Raw genomic sequence first — 25,204 nt, 5'->3', positions numbered from 1 at the left:
CTCCCCCCCTGAGGCCAAGTGCAGCTCTCCCCCCCTGAGGCCAAGTGCAGCTCTCCCCCCCTGAGGCCAAGTGCAGCTCTCCCCCCCTGAGGCCAAGTGCAGCTCTCCCCCCTGAGGCCAAGTGCAGCTCTCCCCCCTGAGGCCAAGTGCAGCTCTCCCCCCTGAGGCCAAGTGCAGCTCTCCCCCCTGAGGCCAAGTGCAGCTCTCCCCCCCTGAGGCCAAGTGCAGCTCTCCCCCCCTGAGGCCAAGTGCAGCTCTCCCCCCCTGAGGCCAAGTGCAGCTCTCCCCCCCTGAGGCCAAGTGCAGCTCTCCCCCCCTGAGGCCAAGTGCAGCTCTCCCCCCCTGAGGCCAAGTGCAGCTCTCCCCCCCTGAGGCCAAGTGCAGCTCTCCCCCCCTGAGGCCAAGTGCAGCTCTCCCCCCCTGAGGCCAAGTGCAGCTCTCCCCCCCTGAGGCCAAGTGCAGCTCTCCCCCCCTGAGGCCAAGTGCAGCTCTCCCCCCCTGAGGCCAAGTGCAGCTCTCCCCCCCTGAGGCCAAGTGCAGCTCTCCCCCCCTGAGGCCAAGTGCAGCTCTCCCCCCCTGAGGCCAAGTGCAGCTCTCCCCCCCTGAGGCCAAGTGCAGCTCTCCCCCCCTGAGGCCAAGTGCAGCTCTCCCCCCCTGAGGCCAAGTGCAGCTCTCCCCCCCTGAGGCCAAGTGCAGCTCTCCCCCCCTGAGGCCAAGTGCAGCTCTCCCCCCCTGAGGCCAAGTGCAGCTCTCCCCCCCTGAGGCCAAGTGCAGCTCTCCCCCCCTGAGGCCAAGTGCAGCTCTCCCCCCCTGAGGCCAAGTGCAGCTCTCCCCCCCTGAGGCCAAGTGCAGCTCTCCCCCCCTGAGGCCAAGTGCAGCTCTCCCCCCCTGAGGCCAAGTGCAGCTCTCCCCCCCTGAGGCCAAGTGCAGCTCTCCCCCCCTGAGGCCAAGTGCAGCTCTCCCCCCCTGAGGCCAAGTGCAGCTCTCCCCCCCTGAGGCCAAGTGCAGCTCTCCCCCCCTGAGGCCAAGTGCAGCTCTCCCCCCCTGAGGCCAAGTGCAGCTCTCCCCCCCTGAGGCCAAGTGCAGCTCTCCCCCCGAGGCCAAGTACAACTGATGCCTACAAGGGTTTGGTCTCTCCTCTCTGACACCATGAGCACCAACTTCCTGACTGCTGGTATTTTCATATCGGTTGTTCCCTCCAGTAGTCCCTTTTTTTTTTTTTTTTGGCCATTTTAAAACAAAAGGAAAAAACTTGTTTTGGTAAAATAAAATACTCACGTGTTTATTAAAGCTAAAGAAGGTCCCTACAAAAAAAAGAGATTTTTACTTGCCCCTCTAGCAGCCCGTGTCTCTGATCTCCTGTCCATTCCAGTGCTGCGTCCTCCATCAGTCTCTTCATAATTCAGCATTTCCTGGAGTGTCGGATATTTGTGCTTCCTTCCGCCCACCCCAAAGCTGCTGCTGATCGATGTATGGGTCTGAGGATGGAACCACAGTGCACAGCGGGGGGGGGGGGGGGCACACGGGGAATGGGGCATATGACACTCTCAGAAGTGTTAAATGCTAAATAGATGGAAGGTAGGAAACACGTGGCAGTGGTGCCACCATGTAAAAAAACTGTTCTGTAGCAGGGACCTTTTTTATTTATTTTTTATTTTTCTTTGTGCATTTTGGGTATAATATCTTTCTCTTTTTCTCTTTCTCTTTTCTTCCTTCTCTTTTTTTTATTCATTTGTTTATTCCTTCCCTTCCTTTTTTTTTTCTTCCTTTCCCTTCCTTTTTTTCTTCCTTTCCTTTCTTTTTTTTTTTCTTCCTTTCCCTTCCTTTTTTTTTTCTTCCTTTCCCTTCCTTTTTTTTTTTTTTTTTTTTTTTTTTTTTTTTTTTTTTTTTTCCTTTCTTCTTTTTTTCTTTTTTTTTTTTTTTTTTTTCACTTCTTTTTTTTTTTTTTTGTTTTTTTTTCTTCCTTTCCCTTCCTTTTTTTTTTTTTCTTCCTTTCCCTTCCTTTTTTTTTTTTCTTCCTTTCCCTTTCTTTTTTTTTTTTTTCTTCCTTTCCCTTCCTTTTTTTTTTTTTTTTTTTTTCTTCCTTTCCCTTCCTTCTTGTGAATCCTGCAACTTTGTTCTGTGTAGGGTGTGAAGACTGTGGCCAGTACCATGATTCGGAGTGTCCAGAGTTGGGTCCAGTGGTGACTGTCCAGGACTCTTTTGTTCTGAGCAGAGCCAGGTGAGTAGATTAAAACGACAAGAGAAGTGTAACCTGGTTTACAGTGCAAGAGTTACTAAACTCACAACCGTAAAATCCGTGCAGTAAAGCACGCTTGTTGTTCCTTGCTGTGGAACCTAAGGGGTTAATCCTCTGCATTGTGTAATAAAAAAAGCTGTTTGATCCTGTTTTCTCTGATCCTCCCTTTCTTCCACTGTCCCCAGTCCATTTCCTGATGGAACAGGAATGGTTTGCATAGCTCCCAACTGTCCCTGATTTGGGAAAAAAAGTCCCTCTTTCCTCCTCATTTGTCCCTCATTTTGGTCTGATCTATATATAGTGTGTGTGTGTGTGTGTGTGTGTGTGTGTGTGTGTGTGTGTGTGTATATATATATATATATATATATATATATATATATATATATATATATATATATATATATATAAATTCTCATACATACACAATTATGGGCGAAGACAACTAATCGGCCAGTAACATAATGGGGTTAAAAAAAAAAAAAACTGAGCCCTTTATAGTACAAAAGAGCAAATCGCTACTGTAAATATTACTTTTGCTGTCCAACAGTAAAAAAAAAATGAACCCCTTACAGTAGCGATTATTTGCTCTTTTTGTACTTATTTTTGTTTTTTAACCCCCCATTATGTTACTAAACATCTCAGGCCTGGGTGCTTTTTGCAGAAACACACTACAGTTCATTTACATGTTTTCCTATGGGACACGTTCACATCCATGCTGCTGCGTATTTGGAAAGGGCGAGGACTTTTTTTTAATGCAAAACGGTATTTTTTTTCAATATACTTCAATGGAGAAGCTGCAGAAAAGCATGTAATGCGTTTTTGCGGCAATTTGTGTTTTTTAATCTACCCAACAACAAATTGAGCAAAAAAAATGCAAATCACTGCAAAATTACTTTTTTTTTTTTTTTTTTTTTTTTTTTTTTTTTAGCCTTAAAATATATATATATTGCACTTTTTATCTTTCAAAAAGTTCTTTCCAGTGCTAAACCTACAGTGGATATAGGGCCAAATCCACAAAGATCGTGCCTAACGTAAATTTTTCCATTTAAGTTACACTGCCTTAAAATGTCTACCTAAGTGCCCGATCCACAAAGCACTTGCCTAGAAATTTTGGGCTGTGTAACTTAAATTCCGCCGTCGCAAGGCGTTCCTCTTCAAATGGGGGCGATTCCCATTTAAATTAGGCGCGCTCCCGTGCCGGCCGTACTGCGCATGCTCGTGACGTCATTTTCGGGAAAAAAAAAATACGGCGGGAAAAAAAAAATTAAAAATTAAAAAAAAAAAATCGCGTCGCTGGACAGAAGGGTCTGCTTTTACATGGTGTACTAACTTTACACCTTGTAAAAGCAGCCCTAATTTTGTGTATGCAAACTAAAACTTACGGAGAAAAAACGAAGCTGAAAAGCTTTGTGGATCTCCGTAAGTGCTAATTTGCATACCCGAGGCGGCATTTCGACACAAAATGCCCCCAGTGGCGGATGCGGTACTGCATCCTAAGATCCGGCAGTGTAATTCCCTTACACATGTCGGATCTTCTGCCTAACTATGAGAAACTGATTCTGTGGATCAGTTCCATAGATAGAAACAGGGATACGACGGAGTAACAGCAGTTACGCCGTCGTATCCCTTTTGTGGATTTGGCCCATAAAGTCTACACACCCCTGTTAAAATGTCAGGTTTCTGTGATGTAAAAAACGAGACGAAGATAAATAATTTCAGAACTTTTTCCACCTTTAATGTAACTTATAAACTGTACAACTCAGATGAACAACCAACTGAAATCTTTTAGGTGGAGGGAAGTAAAAATAAAATAAAATTAATGTTGAAGCACCTCTTTGATTTTATTCCAGCACTCCGTCTTTTTGGCTATGATTTGCATGGCACATCATGATTTGTCAATATTTGCCCCATTCTTCTTTGCAAAGACACTCCAAATCTGTCAGATTGTGAGGGCGCAGCTCTCCGGTTCCCTCTGGCACTGGCAGCGGTGGAGGCGATCGGGTCCTCTCCCTGTTGGGTATGGAGACGAGTGAGGGGAAGATGGCCCCCACCCGTCTCCATATCACTGCAGGGTGGAAGTGACGTCCAATTGTCACTTCCGCCCAGAGCTCCTAAAGCAACTTAATTATTTTTAAATTTTTTGTTGCATTTTAGTGTAGATATGATGTCTTTTTGACCCCAGATCTCATATTTAAGACGACCTGTCATGCTTTTTTTTTTTTCTATTACAAGGGATGTTTACATTTCTTGTAATAGGAATAAAAGTGACACCTTTTTTTTTTTTTTTTTTTTTTTTTTTTTTTTAAGCTCTATGTAAAAATAAAAGGTGAAAAAAAATATATATTTTTTTTAAACACACCCCGTCCCGCTGAGCTTGTGTGCAGAAGCAAACGCATACGTGAGTAGCACCTGCATATGAAAACTGTGTTCAAACCACGCATTCGGTATCGCTGCCATCGGTAGAGCGAGAGAAATAATTCTAGCCCTGTAACTCAAAACGTGCAACCTGTAAAAAAAAAAAATATAAACGTAGCATATGGCGATTTTTAAGGGTAAAAGTTTGTCGCCATTCCATGAGCCGGGGGAACAATTTTGAAGCGTGACATGTTTGGTATCAATTTACTTGGCATAACATCATCTTTCACAATAATTGGGCTAACTTTACTGTTGCCTTATATATTTTTTTTATTAAAAGTATTTTTCCCAAAAGAAGTGCTCTTGTAAGACTGCTGTGTCTGTATGGTGTGACAAAGTATTGCAATGACCGCCATTTCATTCTCTAGGGTGTTAGAAAAATAATGTTTGGGGGGGTTCCAAATACTTTTCTCGCAAAAAAAAAACGTGTTTTAACTTGTAAGCCACAAGTTTGAAAAATAGGCTATATTAACCACTTGCTTACTGGGCACATATACCCCCTTCCTGCCCAGGCGAAATTTCAGCTTTCAGCACTGCGTCGCTTTAAATTAAAATTGCGCGGTCGTGCGACGTGCCTTTCTTTTGGTGGTATTTGATCACCTCTGCGGTTTTTATTTTTTGCGCTATAAAAATTTCCTCAGTTTAGGCAGACGTATTCTACATATTTTTGGTAAAAAAAAAATCGCAATAAATGTATAGTGATTGGTTTGCGCAAAAGTTATAGTGGCTACAAAATAGGGGATAGAATTCTGACTTTTTTTTTTATTATTTTTTTACTAATACGGCGATCTGCAAATTTTGTCAGGACTGCAATATTGCGGCGGACACTTGACACATTTTTGGGACCATTCACATTTATACAGTGAATAGTGCTATAAAAATGCACTGATTACTGTATAAATGTGACTGGCAGGGAAGACGTTAACACTAGGGGGTGAGGAAGGGGTTAAATGTTTATCCTGGGAGTGTTCTAACTGTGTGGGGGGAGGGGGATGACTGGGGGAGGTGACTGATGCTGTGTTCCTATGTACAAGGGACACAGCATCGGTCTCCTCTCCTCTGACAGGACGTGGAGCTCCACACAGAGCTCCACGTCCCTGTTCTGTCATTGCCGATCGTGGGTACCTAGTGGACATCGCGGTCGCCAGGCACGCGCATCGGCATCTCGGGGGACGCGCCGGGCTTTACTAATGTGTGGCCTCCAATAATCGTACAAATTTTGTCTCTCTCCATTATAAAATAATTAGTGATGAGTATACATCTGTAGGTGCTAGGAGTTTAATTATTACACTGTTTTTATTCCTAGATCATCTATTCCTGCCAACCTGGAGATCAAAAATATTGGAGATGGCACAGAGGGGGTGTTTGCTGTCACTTCATTGGTCAAACGGACTCAGTTTGGTCCTTTTGAATGTAAGAGAGTTGCCAAATTGGACGAGGAACCCGTCTTTTCTCTTAAGGTAAAGCTTGCGGATTCTCTAGATGTATTTCTAACATAAGTGGGATTGCAATTGTTTAACAGCATTTATACATGGATATCCTACGGAAAGACTATTTGGTCTGCAATTTTCAAGAGGTGTGTGTGTGTGTGTGTGTGTGTGTGTGTGTGTGTGTGTGTGTGTGTGTGTGTGTGTGTGTGTGTGTGTGTGTGTGTGTGTGTATATATATATATATATATATATATATATATATATATATATATATATATATATATATATATATATATATATATATATAAATATTTTTAAAAAATTCTTGGGTTAGGCCGATACATATTCTTCTACATATTTTGGTTAAAAAAAATCGCAATAAGTGTTTATTGATTGGTTTGCACAAAAGATATAGCATCTACAAAATAGGGGATACATTTATGGCTTATTTTTTTTTTTTTAACTAGTGGTGGTGGTGATCAGCGGGGTTAAGTGTGTCCTAGGGAGTGATTCTAACTGTTAGGGATGACGGATCACTGCTTCCAATGACAGGGTACAGACGACCAGTGACATGTCACTAGGAAGAACAGGGAGATGTTGTGTTTACACTGACATCTCCCCGTTCTTCAGCTCCGTGACACGATCGCGGGACACAGGCGGACATCGAGTCCTTGGCACTGAGATCGCGACAGGGTCACAAGCGCGCCGCCCGACCACATGGTTGCAAATTAAAAGGGGACGTACCTGTACACCCATTTGTCCACCCGTGACATTCTGTTGACGTAAATGATCGTGCGGCGGTCCTTATGCGGTTAACGTCCAGTGTGCATGAGGCCTAACTAGAGGTCGACCGATATGGGTTTTTCTCTGGCCGATACCGATGCCGATATTTAGAATTTGGGGCGGCCGATGGCCGATATATGATGCCGATTTTTGCGGCCGATATTTTAGGCCGATTTTTTATTTTTTGGCAGGTGGCGCTAATTGGCACTGGCAGATTGCACTGGATGGAACCAATTGACAAAAGCAGATGGCACTGGCAGGTGGCACTGAATGGCACTGGCAGGTGGCACTGGTTGGCACGTGGCACTAAGGTGGCAGTGGCAGGTGGCACTAATTGGCACTGGCAGGTGGCACTAATTGGCACTGGCAGGTGGCACTAATTGGCATGTGGCACTGGATGGTACTGGCAGGTGGCACTAATTGGCAATAGTTAGCACTGGCAGATGGCACTGGTTGGCACTGGCAGGTGGCACTAATTGGCAGGTGGCACTGGATGGCCTTGGCAGGTGGCACTAGTTGGCACTAGCAGGTGGCACTGGATGGCACTGGCAGATGGCACTGGATGGCACTGGCAGGTGGCACTGGATGGCATTGGCAATGCATGGCACTAGATGGCATTAGCAGGTGGCACTGGATGGTATTGGCAGGTGGCACTGGATGGCGTTGCCACTGGCAGGTGGCACTGGATGGCATTGACAGGTGGCACTGGATGGCATTAACAGATGGCACTAGTTGGCATTGGCAGGTGGCACTGGATGGCATTGGCAGGTGGCACTGGCCGGCTTGGCATTAGCAGATGGCACTGGCAGGTTTCACAGCACATAATGTAGCGGATAATGTGTGAAACTCTCTATACAGTTTCACAACTGCTGCAGAGAGAAAGAGGAGCTCAGATTCATTGCGATGTTGAAGGTGGGCGGGACCCGGGTTGGGCAGGGCTCAGCTGTCCACCAGCCAATGGGATGAGATCATTGGCTGGATAGCTGCTGAGTCCCGCCCACCCCGGGTCCCGCCCACCTTCAACATCGCAACGAATCTGAGCTCCTCTTTCTCTCTGCAGCAGTTGTGAAACTGTATGAAGAGAGAGTTTCACACATTCAGCTACATTATGTGCTGTGAAACTGAGAGCAGAGAGAGAGAGGAGCTCAGATTCATTGTGATGTTGGAGGTGGGCGGGACCCAGCAGCTATCCAGCCAATGATCTCATCCCATTGGCTGGTGTTGGACAGCTGAGTCCCGCCCACCCCGACATCAGCCCGACAGCTCCATTCTCCTTCACACACACGGCACTGCTCTGCAGACAGTGTGGAATAGGGAGGGGGAACCCCATGTTCCTCCTTCCTTCTCCACACTCTGCTGATGCAGATCTGCTAAATATCGGCCACATTTGGATAATAATCGGCCGATGCCGATTTCTCCAAAATGACTGAATATCGGCCCGATATATCGGTCGACCTCTAGGCCTAACACTTTCTTTTTCAGTGTAATGATCTCCTCTTTTGTTTTTCTGCCATAGGTGTTTCAGAAGGATGGGATGATGATGCTGTTTGACACCTCTAGTGAGTTTGAATGTAACTGGATGATGCTGGTGAGGCCGGCAACGGAATTCAGCCACCAGAACCTGACCGCATTCCAGCATGGCAACGACATCTTTTTCACTACCTCCCAGGAGATTGCGGCTGGCACAGAGCTGCGAGTGTGGTACGCCGCTTTCTATGCAAGGAAGATGGAAAAACCTCTGCTGAAGCCTCCTATGCCCTGTCACAATGGTGGGTTCCAATGGGACTTCATATAATTCAGGAGATATGTGTATATTGAAGGCCAGTGCATGGATCGGGTCTCTGCCAGGTCCCAAATATCTGTTGGAGACCTGCGTTTCACCTGCACACACGCTGGACTTCTAAAGATTGCAGCACAGGAGAGGGGTGGGGACAGAGAATCGATATGGGTTTTTAAAGGAGGTTGATGTGGTTCTAAAGGTGTTTTGTTTTTTATACCTTCTTTATTGCAAAAGCCCCCCCCCCCCCCTAAATGCTTACCTGCGCCCGATCTTGATCTAGCGTTGTGCACAAGAGTAGTCTTTCTCTTTTTTTTTTTTTTTTTTTTCTGTCTCTGTCTCTGTCTCTGTCTCTGTCTCTGTCTCTGTCTCTGTCTCTGTGTCTCTGTCTCTGTGTCTCTCTCTCTGTGTCTCTCTCTCTGTGTCTCTCTCTGTGTCTCTCTCTCTGTGTCTCTCTCTCTCTCTCTCTCTCTCTCTCTCTCTCTCTCTCTCTCTCTCTCTCTCTCTCTCTCTCTCTCTCTCTCTCTCTCTCTCTCTCTCTCTCTCTCTCTTCACCTGGGGGGGGGGGGGGGGGTGGAGCAGCTCTGCACAGAGATGGTTTACTCTTGCTGTGCATGCCAACAAAGCGTGTTTAGCGTTGCTTAGGATGCCAGCGCCAGTTTCTAGCAAGGGATGAGCGCAACGGAAGAGGAATTTATTTTACAAATCCCAAGCATGAGCCTGGGGATTCAGACTTTATGGCCCCCGGCTCCCTAAGGTGGCTGCTCAACTTCTTGCCAACCAGGTCGGCTCCCCTGCGCGAGAGCCTGTAGCTATACGTTGGCTCTCCCGGGCACCCGCGATTGCTCGTTACAGAGCGAGGACCGGGAGCTGTGTGTGTAAACACCCAGCTCCCGGTCCTGTCAGGGGAGAAATGCCTGACCGTCTGTTCATACAATGTATGAACAGAAGATCAGTCATTTCCCCTAGTGAGGCCACCCCCCCTACAGTTAGAACACACCCAGGGAACATACTTGACCCCTTCCCCGCCCCCTAGGGTTAACCCCTTCCCTGCCAGTGGCATTTTTATAGTAATCCAATGCATTTTTATAGCACTGATCGCTATAAAAATGCCAATGGTCCCAAAAAGGTGTCAAAGGTGTCCGCCATAATGTTGCAGTACCGAAAAAAATCGCTGATCGCCGCCATTACTGGTAAAAAAAAAAAAAAATATTCATAAAAATGCCATAAAACTATCCCCTATTATGTAAACGCTATAACTTTTGCACAAACCAATCAATAAACGTTTTTTTTTTATTTATTTATTTTTAAAAATATGTAGAACAATACGTATCGGCCTAAACCGAGGAAAAACATTTTTTTTATATATTTTTGGGGGATATTTATTATAGCAAAATGTAAAAAATATAAATTTTTTCAAAACTGTCGCTCTATTTTTGTTTATAGCACAAAAACTAAAAACCGCAGAGGTGATCAAATACCACCAAAAGAAAGCTCTATTTGTGGGAAAAAAAGGACGCCAAATTTGTTTGGGAGCCATGTCGCAAGACCGCGCAATTGTCAGTTAAAGCGACGTAGTGCCGAATCGCAAAAAGTGCTCTGGTCTTTGACCAGCAATATGGTCCGGGGGTTAAGTGGTTAAGCTCCTCCATGCTGGTGCAGGCCCTGGTCTTACAGGAAGTGTTACTTGCAGGATCACCAGGTGAAAATAAAGGAAGGGGAGTGGTGGAGCCTAAACAAATACAGCCACCAAATCTCAGAATCTCAAAATATCTTTTGGGTTTAGATTCACTTTCTCATCTCATTTTGGGGTTGTAAACTTTGCAATGTGTCTGGTATTACCACCCAGCAATTTGTGAATATACTTTCCCTTTGTACACCTGGGGAGCCTCGGTTGACGCTCTGCAGTGCTCCTTTCCGGCTCCCCTTTGCTGGTTGGCATAGTGACAAGGTGGGAGAAGGAAGGGAATTTCCAGGGAGCTGCTACCAAACCAGACACTTTGGGGGTTATTTAACCCCTTCCATACAGGGCATTTTCACCCCCTTCCTGCCCAGACCAATTTTTTAGTTTTCAGCGCTGTTGCACTTTGAATGACAATTGCGTGGTCATGCAACACTGTACCTAAACTAAATCTTTGTTTTTCCCCCCTACAAATAGAGCTTTTGTTTGGTGGTATTTGATCATCTCTGCAGTTTTTATTTGTTGCGCTATAAACAAAAGAAGCGCGACAATGTTTTTAAAAAAAACAATATTTTTTACTTTTTTTATTTAATAAATATCACAATTAAAAAAAAAAAATAACATTTTTTTTTTCCTCAGTTTAGGCCGATACGTATTCTTCTACATATTTTTGTTTAAAAAAAAAACGCAATAATCGTATAGTGATTGGTTTGCGCAAAAGTTATAGCGTCTACAAAATAGGTGATAGATTTATGGCATTTTTATTTTATTAATTTTTTTACTAGTATTGGCGGCGATTTGCGATTTATTTATTTCTTTTCCCTAAGGTGTGTTCTAACTGTAGGGGGGAGGGGACTCTCAAGGGGAGGAGACCGATGTGTGTTCCTCTGTACTGGGAACACACATTGGTCTCCTCACCGCTGACAAGAGGTGGATCTGTGTGTTTACACACACAGATCCACACTCCTGCCGTGATTATCGGCAATCGCGGCCGCCAGGTCACGAGCGCTGCCGCGGGCGCACGCGCGCCCTAGATCGCCGGGAACACAGGACGTCATATGACGTCCACCCAGATCGGCGAGGGGTTCCTGCCGCCGTCATTTCCCTATGGCGCGGTATGGAAGTGGTTAAAGGCAAATCCACTTTGCATTACAAGTGAAAAGTTCACTTGAAATTGCACTAAACGTGCACTTGGAAGTGCAGTCGCTGTAGATACAAGCTTGCACATGATTGGATGATAAAATCAGCAGAGCTTCCCCTCATTTCAGATCTTTTCCTCACATTTACAGCGACTGCACTTCCAAGTGCAATTTCAAGTCCACTTTGCAGTTGTAGTGCAAAGTGGATTTGCCCTTTGTAAATAACCCCCTTTGTCCTGTTATTGGGGCATGGTGTTGCATTAGTAGACTTTTTTTCCCAGTACAGGTTCATGTTAAATGTATTTACTTTTTGTACGCAGAGGTGGGGTTTTTGGCAACTGAACCTGTGAAAGAGGTCAGCGCAACGTCTTCAAAAAACAACCAGATCACCTCATCGAAAGCCAAAAAAAGGAAGGCTGCTCGTCCTCTAGCAGCATACTCATCAGGTGCAAGGAAGCGCTGCGCAGGTAAAATGTTGGCTCCACTTTTATGAGGCTCTTCAATAAGGGCTAATTCTCAGTGCGATGACTGGCTTTTTACTGTATTGTAAAACGCATCTTACCGCAAGTACACACCAAAAACCATTGTTTCCTGTGTGTCTTATTCACACTGCAACACGGCCTGGAGCTTCACTGCAGCATGATGCATTATACTGCACAGTGCTGTACGGAATCTCATGGCATTGTACAGCAGCACAGCACATCGCTCTGCCGAACAGCGACATGAAGGCAGTGTCCCTTTGTACACTTCACATAAAGTTTGTAGAAATGCAGCAAAAGATATGGAGCTGTGTGTGATGCGCTGAATGTGGACCACGCTGCCCCCTACAGCATATGGGAATAGACCGCTACCAGAGAGGTAAAGCTCTCCAGAAGCTGCCCGTTGCTATGTGAATATATAAATTCCTATGAGCCTGAATGTTACCCCTGCAAACCAACTGGCAGCCACCTACATAAACGCTTGCCTCCAGCATTGGTACCAAGTTCTTTATTGTGCAGCCCTTCCCAGAGCCGCACCATGTTTGTAGTAACCAGTCCTAGCTGGGTCCAGCTCCTTCTATGCACGTGTAAGGACTGGACCTCCTAGATCAGGCATGTCCAAAGTCCGGCCCGGGGGCCATATGCGGCCTACGTTTTGGTTTAATGCGGCCCCACTGGTAATTTGTGTGTCTCTCTTACCTGAGCCCGATCTTGATCTAGTGTTGTGCACAAGAGTAGTCTTTTTTTTTTTTCTTTCTTTCTTTCTTTCTTTTTCTCTTTTTCTTTTTCTTTTTCTCCTTTTTTCTTTCTTTCTTTTTCTTTCTTTTTCTCTCTTTTTCTTTTTTTCTTTTTTTTTTTCTCTTTTTTTTCTTTCTTTCTTTTTCTCTCTTTTTCTCTCTTTCTCTCTTTTTTTCTTTTTCTGTCTTTTTCTCTCTTTTCTCTCTTTTTCTTTTTCTCTTTCTCTCTCTCTCTTTTTCGCTTTCTTATTATAATTTTGTTTTAAAAAAAAAAAAAAAATTATAAATAATTATAACAAATAAAAATGATTCAATAATGTAATCAAATCAAAATCACTGAAATTTGCTCAGTTGCAGAATTGTCGCTGTCATTATATTTATTTTTTTATGACGAATTTCCCCACAAATCGCTATCGCACAATTCTGCAAGTGATTATAATTTATTATCGCTGTTTTTTAGCTGATCTAAAACTGATTTTGACATAAAGGGACACTTTTGGTTGCTATGGACAATCTACAGTTTGCAGGGAGAAAGAAACGTTTTTATTTTATAATAGGTACATGTAGGACACTGGGCAGACCACTAGGGACAAGGGGGGGTGTGTTTTTTTTTTTTACATACAGTACTGTAATCTATAAGATTACAGTATACTGTATGTAATGTGTTTGTTTACTTTTTTGAATTTGGCGCCGTTCTCCGTCCCTGTGCGTCGTAACGTCGCAGGGAACGGAGATCGGCGGCACAGGAGGACGCTGTGTGAATAGAGCGAGGTCCCGCTCGTTCACACAGCGCGGTGGCATCACTGGATCCAGAGGCAAGGTAAGTAAACAGTGCCTGTGGATCTAGCGAGGCGAGCCCGAGTCTGACTCGGGGTTACCGCTTGCAGCAGGAAAATCTAACCCCGAGTCAGACTCGGGAATACCGCCAGGCAGGTTAAAGTGAAGGTGCGAGTTATACGTCGTTAAATACGGTATATCCACATAACACGCCCAAGCTCATCCTTAGACTCTTCACCAAACACAGCCACAAAGGCAAGATAATTCTCGTCAGTGTATTAGTTAGTTTGCATTTCATTTTAATGGTTCAAAAATAGTCGGCCCTCACGCTTGTTCAATTCATCAAATATGGCCCTCTTAGAAAAAAGTTTGGACACCCCTGTCCTAGATCAGTGGTCATCGGCTTCTGTCCTCGGGACCCACTAACAGGCCAGGTTTGCAAGATAACTGAAATACATCAGGGGTGATATCATTCGCTGCTCAGTGATTGCAGTATTCTAGTCTGCATCTCCCCCAAGGTAATACTTAATATCTGGCCTGTGGGTCCTGAGGACAGGGTTGATAACCACTGCCCTAGGTGGCTGAAGGCCGCCATGAGTACAGATCATCCATAAGAATCGGTGGGTAGGACGGTGTGCGTGTGCAGTAGGAGCTGGATGTGGTCGTGTGTGTGTGATTTTTTTTGCAAAGGTTGTGTTACTTTGGGCAGGACCGCATAGCAAAGAGCTCAGGGATAGGGCTGATAAGTCTATGGGTAGATATTTATGGATAGCGTAAGGTGTGTGTGTGTGTGTGTGTGTGTGTGTGTTTTTTTCATACACAGTATCTCACAAAAGTAAGTACACCCCTCAATTTTTGTAAATATTTTATTCTATCTTTTCATGTGACAACACTGAAGAAATGACACTTTGCTACAATGTTGTGTAGTGAGTGTACAGCTTGTATAACAGTGTACATTTGCTGTCCCCTCAAAATAACTCAACACACAGCCATTAATGTCTAAACCGCTGGCAACAAAAGTGAGTACACCCCTAAGTACACCCATATCCAATGCCTGCCGCCTCTTACCCCCCCCCCCCCCTCCAATCCACCTCTCTCTGTGACAGCGGGTGGGGTTCTTCTCCCTGCACCCGTTGTCGCTTTTGTAAAAGAACGCCGCTGTGTGGGGCTCCACCCCATGAGGCTGCATTTATTCATACTCTAGTAGTACAGGATCCTGATGTTATCAGGAGCAAAGCAGGGTTCGTAGCTCTACATTGAACATGTTGACATTGGGGGACCGTCTTATGCCAGAGAGGGAATGTCCAACACAGACGGCAGTAAAAATGTGACCGATTCGAACTGTCACACTGTATTCAAATTTTGCATTCAGTTAAACTTTGAGAATATTTTGTGGTTATTCTAAAGTAATATTTTCTCTTTCAGTTACCTGTCAGGAGAACAGCGATCTCATCCATGTGGAAACGTGCGAGTGGGTGTGTAAAGTGTGCAATACCACCTTCCTCGAACCCAACCTGCTAACCGGTATTACTTGTCAACTACAGTTCTGATCTTTTATGCTATCACTGGTTAAAGGATACTTGTAATTAAGGGTGAGCTCCGGCGTGTTCGCACACCCAGGGCCGTTCGAAGGAGGGTTGTACTGAATTATTTGAAGGCGAAAACTACATTGCTGCATTGCTTTGAGACAATATCTAGTCTACATATAACATGGTGTGATATGTGGAAATCTAGAACCTCCCCCGGTGATCATACAATACTGTACTTTGTATCACTGTCTAGTAAAGTTTGTATATTCAATTACCGGAGTGTGGTCGGCGTCTCCTCTGTGTGTCATGAGGGGCGGTCATGGCAAATGTTAGCGTCCGCGTGGTACAGGCGATTCAGGCCAGCTCAGGGCCCCAAGCGGTTGCTTGCTTTGCCTGTCTTGTTCCGACAGGCCTGCGCACACCCCACGCGCAGAGCCTGCCAGGAAGTCGGCGCTGCGCTAATCACAGGCAGTGAGACATTGCACGGCTGCACAGATTGGGAAATGTCTCACTGCCTATGATTAGCGCAGTGCCGACTTCCTGGCGGGCTCTGCATGTGTGGTGTGCAAACACGCCGGAGCTTATCCTCATAATGGTTTGGGGGTCAGTTTTGGTGAATCCTGGTTCACACTGATGAGATGCGGGAAATGCAGCAAATCCTGTGCGTTTTCATGCACTACATTGCAATCCCACAGTGTCCTGCTTGGATGCTTCCTTGTTGATCCATGGTGTGCTGGCCAACCTTTTCCTTGTGACTTCTGAACCAGTTCACAGCCGGTTGTTTCTGTTGCACCCAAACCCTTGAGAGCTTTTCCAGGAACGTGTGCGATGGGAATATGGAGTACTAATTGTTAAATTAATGACACCTCGAAACAAATCGCAAAACACAGTGCGATTGCCATAAACGCAACACCTGGCGGGGGGGGTCTGTGCTGATTGCTTATCAGCACAGCCCCCCCCCCCCCTCGTGGATGCCTGCCCAGGACCACCAGGGATATGCCAACCTAGACCACCAGGGATATGCCAATTGGTGCCCATCAAAAATGTCTTCAGTGCCACCCATAAGTACCCATCAGTGTCGCCCACCAGTGCTGGATATCAGTCCCCTTCGTCTGGCCGATCTCATTGGTGCCGCCTTATCAGTGCCCATCAGTGAAGGAGAAAACATACTTATTTAAAACATTTAATAACGGAAACAAAAACTTTGGCCCGGATTCACGTAGAATGGCGTATCTTTGTGCGGGCGTAACGTATACTATTTAGGTTACGCCTCTGCAACTTTTACAGGCAAGTGCCGTAATCTCAAACGAAAGTTGCGGCGGCGTAGCGTAAATAGGCTGGCGTAAGCCCGCCTAATTCAAATGTGGTAGATGTGGGCGTGTGTTATGTAAAAAAATTTTGTGACCCCCTCGTAAAATGACGCTTTTTATGAACAGCGCATGCGCCGTCCGTGAAAGTATCCCAGTGCGCATGCTCCAAATTAACCCGCAAGAAGCCAATGCTTTCGACGTGAACGTGAATGACGCCCAGCCCTATTCACGAACGACTTACGCAAGCGACGTAAAATTTTCTAAATTTGACGCGGGAACGACGTCCATACTTAACATTGGTACGCCTCATGTTCGCCTCATATAGCAGGGGTAACTTTACGCCGGGAAAAGCCTAACGTAAACGGCGTACCTGTACTGCGTCGGCCGGGCGTACGTTCATGAATTTGCGTATCTAGCTGATTTACATATTTCTAGGCGTAAATCAGCGTACACGCCCCTAGCGGCCAGCGTAAATATGCAGTTAAGATACAACGGCGTAAGACTTACGCCGGTCGGATCTAATACAAATCTATGCGTAACTGATTCTAAGAATCAGGCGCATAGATACGACGGCTCGGACTCTGAGTTACGACGGCGTATCTGGAGATATGCCGGCGTAACTCGTACGAGAATCCGGGCCTTTATTATTATATAATTTTTATATATATATATATATATATATATATATATATATATATATATATATATATATATATATATATATATATATATATATATATATATATATATATATATATATATATATATATATATATAATATATATTTTTTTTTTTTTTTTTTTTTTTTACGTTTTGTTTAGCAAAAAATAAAAACCACAAGGTGATCAAATACACCAAACGAAAGCTCTATTTGTGGGAAAAAAAAAAATGTAGTTTGGGTACAGTGTAGCATGACCGCACAATTGTCATTTTAAAAAGTGACAGCGCAGAAAATTGGCCTGGGCAGGAAGGTGCGTAAGTGTCCGGTATTGAAGTGGTTAAACACCCCTCATATACTGATTGGTATGAAGTTTTGATTATATGAATGTTCAGTTTTCCCTAACCCTGAGGTTTTACGTGCCCTCCTTATTTACCATCTCACCTCGGATCTTGCAGCGAGTATAACCCTCTTCCTGTTCTTTCCATTTAGAACATTTATTAAGCCACCTGGAACAAGCAAAGGCGATCTCTCCATCCGAGTCCGGTGAGCCGCCTTTCACAGAGGGAGAAGCCGGAAGCGCGCCACCGGAGCAGCCCGTCATATGCAGCGCTCCGCCCGCTATCACAGAGGTGACCAAGAAGAAGCCGAGGAAACGAAGGAAATCCAAAGGCACAAAGATTCCTCTTGTGATTGTCGAGGATGACGGCCCTCAAGGTAAAGAGATTTGAACATTTTTATTATTTTTAAAGGATTTTAAATATTTTATGTGGTTGGCAAAAAAACAAACTTTTAGCTAAATGTAACCTCTTGGGGGACCTCAGCAACTTTGGCTTGAATAAAAATAAAACCAGGAATATTCTAAAGTTTGTTGCCCCCAGAACAGGAAGAAAGGACAATCCTTCCAATGGGGACTCTTGTTAACTGTCTAAAAACTAATTTCCCCTCACTTTCTGTTGTGTCTACAGACCCCCAATCCAAAAGTGATTGTAAAACATGTTGGCCCGGATTCACGTAGGAGATACGCCGTCGTATCTCTGAGTCTGAGGCGTCGTATCTTGGCGCCTGATTCAAAGAATCGGATACGCCAGAATTTTTCTAAGATGTGTACACTGATTTACGCCTAGAATATGTAAATCGGCTAGATACGCCAATTCACGAACGTACGCCCGGCTGTCGCATTACAGATACGCCGTTTACGTTAGGCTTTTTCCGGCGTAAAGTTACCCCTGCTATATGAGTATTAAGTATGGACGTCGGGCCAGCGTCGAATTTTCCGTCGATTATGTCGTTTGCGTAAGTCGTTTGCGAATAGGGCTGTGCGTCATTTACGTTCATGTCAAAAGCATTGGCTTTTTGCGGGTTAATTTGGAGCATGCGCACTGGGATACTTTCACGGACGGCGTATGCGCCGTTCGTAAAAAGCGTCATTTACGTGGAGTCACAATACATGAACATAAAACACACCCACATGTTCCATATTTGAATTAGGCGGGCTTACACTGGCCTATTTACGCTACGCCGCCGCAACTTTGCTTTGAGAATACTGCACTTGCCTGTCAAAATTGCGGAGGCGTAGCGTAAATTGGATACGCGATCCCTACGAGAATCTGGCCCATTATATTTACCTGCTCTGTGTAATGGTCTTCTTCTGCCCCCCCCCCCCCCCTTTGCTGAGTTCCCCCATAACAAGCCGCATGCAGTGGGGGCAACCGTGCATTGACTATGGCTCCTGATGCTGTATTTCAGCCAATCAGGAGGGAGAGACTTGGGTCTTGTGTACCTTGCTGGATCGAGATTAGGCTTGGGAAAGATTTTGGGGGGGGGGGGGGGGCTGCTGGGGGAGCTGGGATGATTTGGGATGGCGGGTCAGCAAGCCCAGATCACGATCAATGCTTTGCTGACCCACCATTCCAGAGCATCAGAATGCATGGAGGAAGCGGGCGGCTGCGGAGGAGGAGGAAGCGGGCGGCTGCGGAGGAAGCGGGCGGCTGCGGAGGAGGAAGCAGGCGGCTGCATAAGCTGATGCTTCCTCTAGTGCATGGGTCTTCAAACTATGGCCCTCCAGTTGTTCAGGAACTACAATTCCCATCATGCCTAGTCATGTCTGTGAATGTCAGTGTGTTACAATGCCTCATGGGATGTGTAGTTCTGCAACAGCTGGAGGGCCGTAGTTTGAGGATCCCTGCTCTAGTGTGACTCCTGTCTCGGGCGGAGGGAGTCCAAGTGCATTTCGCCTGGGACTTTTCCAGCAGACTTCTATTTATATCTTGGGGGGGTTTTGTGTGCTTTCAGAAAGTGCACCACACACAAGATGCAGTCTATGGGTAAACGGCAGTGCATCAGTCTGAAAGTAGCCTTATAGGGGGCTAAGGGCAGTAAGGCCCCTTGCACACTGGGGCGTTTTTCATCCGGTACAGCGCTAAAAATAGCGCTGCTATACCTCATGAAAAATCATGCCCTGTAGTGTTCAATGTGAAAGCCCGAAGGCTTTCACATTGAAGCGGTGCGCTAGCAGGAGCGCACCAAAAGTCCTGCTAGCCGCATCTTTACCGCGGTATAGGAGCGGTGTGTTCACCGCTCCTATACCTCGCCTTCCCATTGAAATCAATGGGAAAGCGCGGTAATACCGCCCGCAACGCGGGCGGTATTAACCCTCTTTTGGCCGCTAGCGGGGGTTAAAACCTCACCGCCAGCGCCCGAATATCGCGGTAAACACGACTGTATAGCCGCGCTACAAATAGCGCGGCTATACCGTCACCGCGGCTGCACGCCTCAGTGTGAAAGCAGCCTAAGGGCTCATTTACATGTGCCATTTGAGAAAGGGTTAAAACCGCAGCAGCGCATTGCCAGCAGTATAGCCGCGCTGTCCCATTGATTTCAATAGGCAGCAACGGTGAAGGAGTGGTAAACACACTGCTCCTTCTCCGATCCAAAGATGCGGCTAGCAGGACTTTTTTTTTTTTACCATCCTGCTAACGCAACACTCCAGTGTGAAAGCCCTGGGGGTTTCACACTGGAGACAATGGTGCTGCGGATTGCAGGCACTATTTTTAACGCTATAGCACCTGCAATACGCTCCAGTGTGAAAGGGGGCTTAAAGCGGAAGTAAACCCATCCATAAAACTGTTTTTTTATTTACGGCACGTGACACAAATGTAACACTCCCATTGGTTTTGCTCTCGACCAAACTGTCAAACCATCCAATGGCTGGTGTCATAGCTGATCACATGCACAGCATCATGGCAGTTGAAGATCAAATGGGAATAGGGGCTAATATGGCAGCTTCCTTGGCTGTTTTGGGGGCACTTTACCATCGTTTTAGCTGCTAGTGGGGCACTTTTAACCCCCATTGGCGGCCGAAGAATGAAGCAGGGCGTTTTGGTAGCACTGTATACACCGCCCCAAAGATGCTGCTTGCGGGACTTTTCTTTTCCTGTCCCACAAGAGCACCGCCCCTTTGTGAAACTCTGGCTTTCACACTGCGGAGGCATGAGAGGCGCTTTACATGCGCTTTTTATCGCTAAAATGCCAGAAAAGCGCCTCAGTGTGAAAGGGGGTCTAAGTGTTATATGAAGGCTCACCGGGTAAAATTAAAAGAAAACAAAAATAAAAATAAAAAAAACAATGCAGCCACCACATCTAAGGACTAGTAAGCTGCAATATATTAAACTTTTTGGTTTAAATGGACTTTAAGTGCATCTTTCTTTCTTTCTTTCTTTCTTTCTTTCTTTCTTTCTTTCTTTCTTTCTTTCTTTCTTTCTTTCTTTCTTTCTTTCTTTCTTTCTTTCTTTCTTTCTTTCTTTCTTTCTTTATCTTTTGTGCTGCTATGGTCGCTATTTTCTGTCTGCTGGTGCCTGTGTGTGTTTTGTACATGTGACTAATGTTCCTGTGTCTTATCTATGCTTCTCCCCCTCCGCTGCTCCCACCCAGCACATCATCCTATTCTTTACAGTCCAGTTTTTCCATCCGACCGGGTGGCCGAAATCATCACCGAAATCCCGCCTGACGAGGTACCGCTGCCACATGACTCCGATGACAAGTTCATGGAGCTGATGCTGGGAAAACTGCCCGCCGCCAACAGCTTGATGCCCGTCTCCAAGTATGTAGATTAAAGAGTTCCCTTTATTATAATAATGATATTAATAATAAAATGGGGGCCTATTGGACCTGCAATTTCGTATCTTTGCTTGTTCTTTATACCATCATAAGATATATATATATATATATATATATATATATATATATATATATATATATATATATACCACAATTTTAAATATAACATTTTATATATATATATATATATATATTTATATATATTATATTTAAAATTGTGGCATATATATATATATATATATATATTTATATATATTATATTTAAAATTGTGGCATATATATATATATATATATATATATATATATATATATATATATATATATGCCACAATTTTAAATATAACATTTTATATATATATATATATATATATATATATATATATATATATATATATATATATATATATACACACACACACCACAATTTTAAATATAATATATATATATATATATATATATATATATATATATATATATATATATATATATATATATATATGTGTGTGTGTGTATATGTATGTGTGTGTGTGTGTATATATATATATATATATATATATATATATATATATATATATATATATATATATATATAGTAATTTTTATATAAAAATTATTTTACAGATTTAAAGCAGAATTCCGCCGGTAATTTTTTTTCTTTGTGGCTGCTGACTTACTTTTTTTTTAAAAAACTTGTAAAATACTTTTTATATAAATTACCCCCTCGTGTATATATGCCACAATTTTATAGATGTAACTTTCACACAAACCAATCAGTATACACTTATTGGGATTTATTTTGTATTTTTTTTTATTTACCAAAGCAGAAAGTAAAAAAACTTAAAAAAAAAAAAAGTGATGATTAACCACTTAAAGCGGAGGTTCACCCTAAATAACATCTATGTACCATCCCATCCAGCATACTTGCGTCAGCTATAGTGTTTTTTTTTTGCGCTGTATTTACCGTTTAATCCATCAGTTTTGTTTCAGACTCCCCCGGGGAGTAGGCGTTCTTATGAAGAGGGAAACATGATTGACGTCCGGCTATGGCGCGTCACGCGTTCCCGAAAATAGCTGGAGTAGGACTCGGCTCTTCACGGAGCTATACGGCGCCTGCGCACAGACTAGGAGCTGACTGCGCAGGCGCCGTATATATCCGAGTCCTATTTCGGCTATTTTTGGAACGTGTGACGCGCCATAGCCGGACACCAATCATGTTCCCCTCTTCATAGGAACGCCTATTTCCCTGCCGGAGTCTGAAACGAAACTGAGCGATTAAACGGTAAATACAGCGGCGAAAAAAAAAACATACTATAGCTGACGCAAGTATGCTGGATGGGATGGTACATAAAAAAAAAAAAAAAAAAAAAGTTTTAGGGTGAACCTCCGCTTTAAGGACCCATTCACGCCCATATACGTTGGCAGAATGGCACGGCTGGGCACATCCACGTACGTGGCTCTTTAAGCCCAGCCGTGGGGTCGCGGGCGCGCGACCCGGTCCGAAGCTCCGTGACCGTGGGACCCGATCGCCGCTGGAGTCCCGCGATCGGTCCCCGGAGCTGAAGAACGGGGAGAGCCGTGTGTAAACACAGCTTCCCCGTTCTTCACTGTGGCGGCTGCATCGATCGTGTGTTCACTTTTATAGGGATTCACAATCGATGACCTCACACCTACAGCCACACACCCCTACAGTTAGAAACACAAATGAGGTCATACATAGCCCCATCGGCGCCCCCTTGTGGTTAACTCCCAAACCGCAACTGTCATTTTCACAATAAACAATGCATTTTAAATGTATTTTTTGCTGTAAAAATGACAATGGTCCCAAAAATGTGTCAAAATTGTCCGAAGTGTCCGCCATAATGTCGCAGTCACGAAAAAAATCTCTGATCGCCGCCATTAGTAGTAAAAAAAAAAAAAAAAAAAATTATAAAAATGCAATAAAACTATCCCCTATTTTGTAAACGCTATAAATTTTGCGCAAACCAATCGATAAACGCTTATTGCAATTTTTTTTATTTTTTTTTTACCAAAAATAGGTAGAATACGTATCGGCCTAAACTGAGGGAAAAAAAATGTTTTATATATTTTTAGGGGATATTTATTGAATTTTTTTTTCAAAATTGTCGCTTTATTTTTGTTTATAGCGCAAAAAATGTAAACCGCACAGGTGATCAAGTACCACTAAAAGAAAGCTCTATTTGTGGGAAAAAAAGGATGCCAATTTCGTTTGGGAGCCACGTCGCACGACCGCGCAATTGTCAGTTAAAGCGACGCAGTGCCGCATCGCAAAAACTGGCCGGGTCCTTTTAGCTGTCTTAAAGCGGGGGTTCACCCAAAAATCAACTTTCTGCCATTAGATCCAGCATACTGCTGACATCTGCAGTATGTTTTTATTTCTTTTATTTTTTTACTTATCGTTTTATCAGCCGTTGTTATCCGGCTGCGAGCGGGGATTCCTTCCGGGTATAGGCGTTCCTAAGCCAAGCGGAGTTGATTGACGGGCTGCTAAAGCGTGTCACGCCTTCCGAAAATACCCGAAGTGACGCTCGAATGTTTACGGCGCCTGCGCAGTCAGCTCTACACGGCAGGCGCCGTAAACACTCGAGTGTCACTTTGAGTATTTTCGGAAGGCGTGACGCGCTTTAGCAGCCCGTCAATCAAATCCGTTTGGCTTAGGAACGCCTATTCCCCACAGAAATCCCCGCTCGGAGCAGGCCGGGAGGAGCGTACAAAGCGTCATCCCAGATATGGGCTTATTTGACCGTTCATTAATTCTCATTTCTTGCAGGTTTGCCTTCCACCAGGGGAATAATTCTCTGAAGAGGGGGATGCTGCTATCTAGCACACGGCACAGCATGAGAAGAAAATTTGTGCGTCAGCTCGGCGATCACAAACGTGTCTTCCAGTGCAACGTTTGCTCCAAGGTTTTCCGAAATAGCAGCAACCTGAGCCGTCACATCCGATCCCATGGTAGGTGAAAAAGTGGTGTCTATGTGCTCCACATTACTCACCAAGTGTTTGCGTTTCCAAAATACATTGAGGTTGCTATGTGTTGGCTCTCTGTTTTACATATTTAATTATGCTTTACTTGTCTACAAGGCTAGCGGAAATATTGCCTTCATATGAACATAAGAGAAACCAGCGATGTCACAATCTCCACCTCGTCCAAATAGAGAATGGTTTATTGGGGGGGGGGGGGGAAACAAGGCTTCCTCTGAATGGCAGCAGTGCCGTGAGTGAGGCCCACCCTTTTCTGAATGAACCAATCACTCGCTGTGTTCATTCATAGCTGAAGCGTACCAAAATGTGTTTTTATTATGCTTCAGTTTGTGAATGAATGGTAAGCCCCTCAGCACAGAGCACTTCCCATTCATTCACTGTCCAGTGCAGCTGAGGCTGCAGAGAAAGGGACCCGGGGGATCTGTGTCCTCAGTCACTTTCTCTGTCTCAAAAGTGAGACACCAGAGATCTGTTTAAATCCCTGATATTTCACCAAAGCCCCCAATGGGGCCCCTAAAAAATTGTAAAATAAACTATTAAAAATTTTCTTGTAAAAGATAATACATTTAAAAAAAAATGTATATAGTTTTTCTGTTGCTGAAATTTAGGGGGCGCTGTCTGTTGTCTTCTTCCAGGTGACAAGCTGTTCAAATGTGAAGAATGTTCTAAACTGTTCAGCCGTAAAGAGAGTCTGAAGCAGCACGTATCCTACAAGCACAGCAAGAATGAGGTGAGTGGCTGTCTTTATGGAGGGAAATTGGTGAAAAATCCAATTAATTATAATTTATATATATATAACGCCTTGTGGAGGGGGGCCTGTGTTCTATGTATATCTGTATATTACAGATTTGGAGAACTTTTTTCTTTTAGGTTGGGTTCACACTGGTGCGATGTTGGACATCGCATGGGATTCGCACCACACCGCTGTGCAAATCGCATGCAGATGGTATGGCTAAATTCGCATTGCATTTGCACCAAAACAGTGCAGGACGCTTTTATTTTTTGGTCCGTACTGGAATAGAATCGCATGGGTCCTCGCACCCAATGCAATCCGATTACTGCACCATTTGACAGTTCGCAGGCAAAGAAATATACTGGTATGTCGCTGCCTGCAGCTGGGTTTAGGGTCCC

General features: G+C 44.4%; 1 protein-coding gene across 3 annotated transcripts in view; it reads left to right on the top strand.

The window, feature by feature from the left end:
• Positions 1-25,204, top strand: part of PRDM15 (PR/SET domain 15) — a 75,962-nt gene that overhangs the window by 9,615 nt on the left and 41,143 nt on the right. For all 3 annotated transcript variants that reach the window (XM_040339021.1, XM_040339022.1, XM_040339020.1), the window contains exons 3-11: positions 2,128-2,221; positions 5,961-6,114; positions 8,384-8,636; positions 11,785-11,931; positions 14,883-14,981; positions 17,447-17,671; positions 20,888-21,056; positions 23,862-24,043; positions 24,709-24,803. In XM_040339021.1, coding sequence (XP_040194955.1) covers positions 2,128-2,221; positions 5,961-6,114; positions 8,384-8,636; positions 11,785-11,931; positions 14,883-14,981; positions 17,447-17,671; positions 20,888-21,056; positions 23,862-24,043; positions 24,709-24,803 — 1,418 coding nt within the window. The remainder of the gene's footprint in view (positions 1-2,127; positions 2,222-5,960; positions 6,115-8,383; positions 8,637-11,784; positions 11,932-14,882; positions 14,982-17,446; positions 17,672-20,887; positions 21,057-23,861; positions 24,044-24,708; positions 24,804-25,204) is intronic.

Source organism: Rana temporaria, chromosome 2 (assembly GCF_905171775.1).
Source record: "Rana temporaria chromosome 2, aRanTem1.1, whole genome shotgun sequence".
NCBI lineage: Eukaryota > Metazoa > Chordata > Amphibia > Anura > Ranidae > Rana > Rana temporaria.
This window is presented reverse-complemented; position numbering and strand designations above follow the sequence as displayed.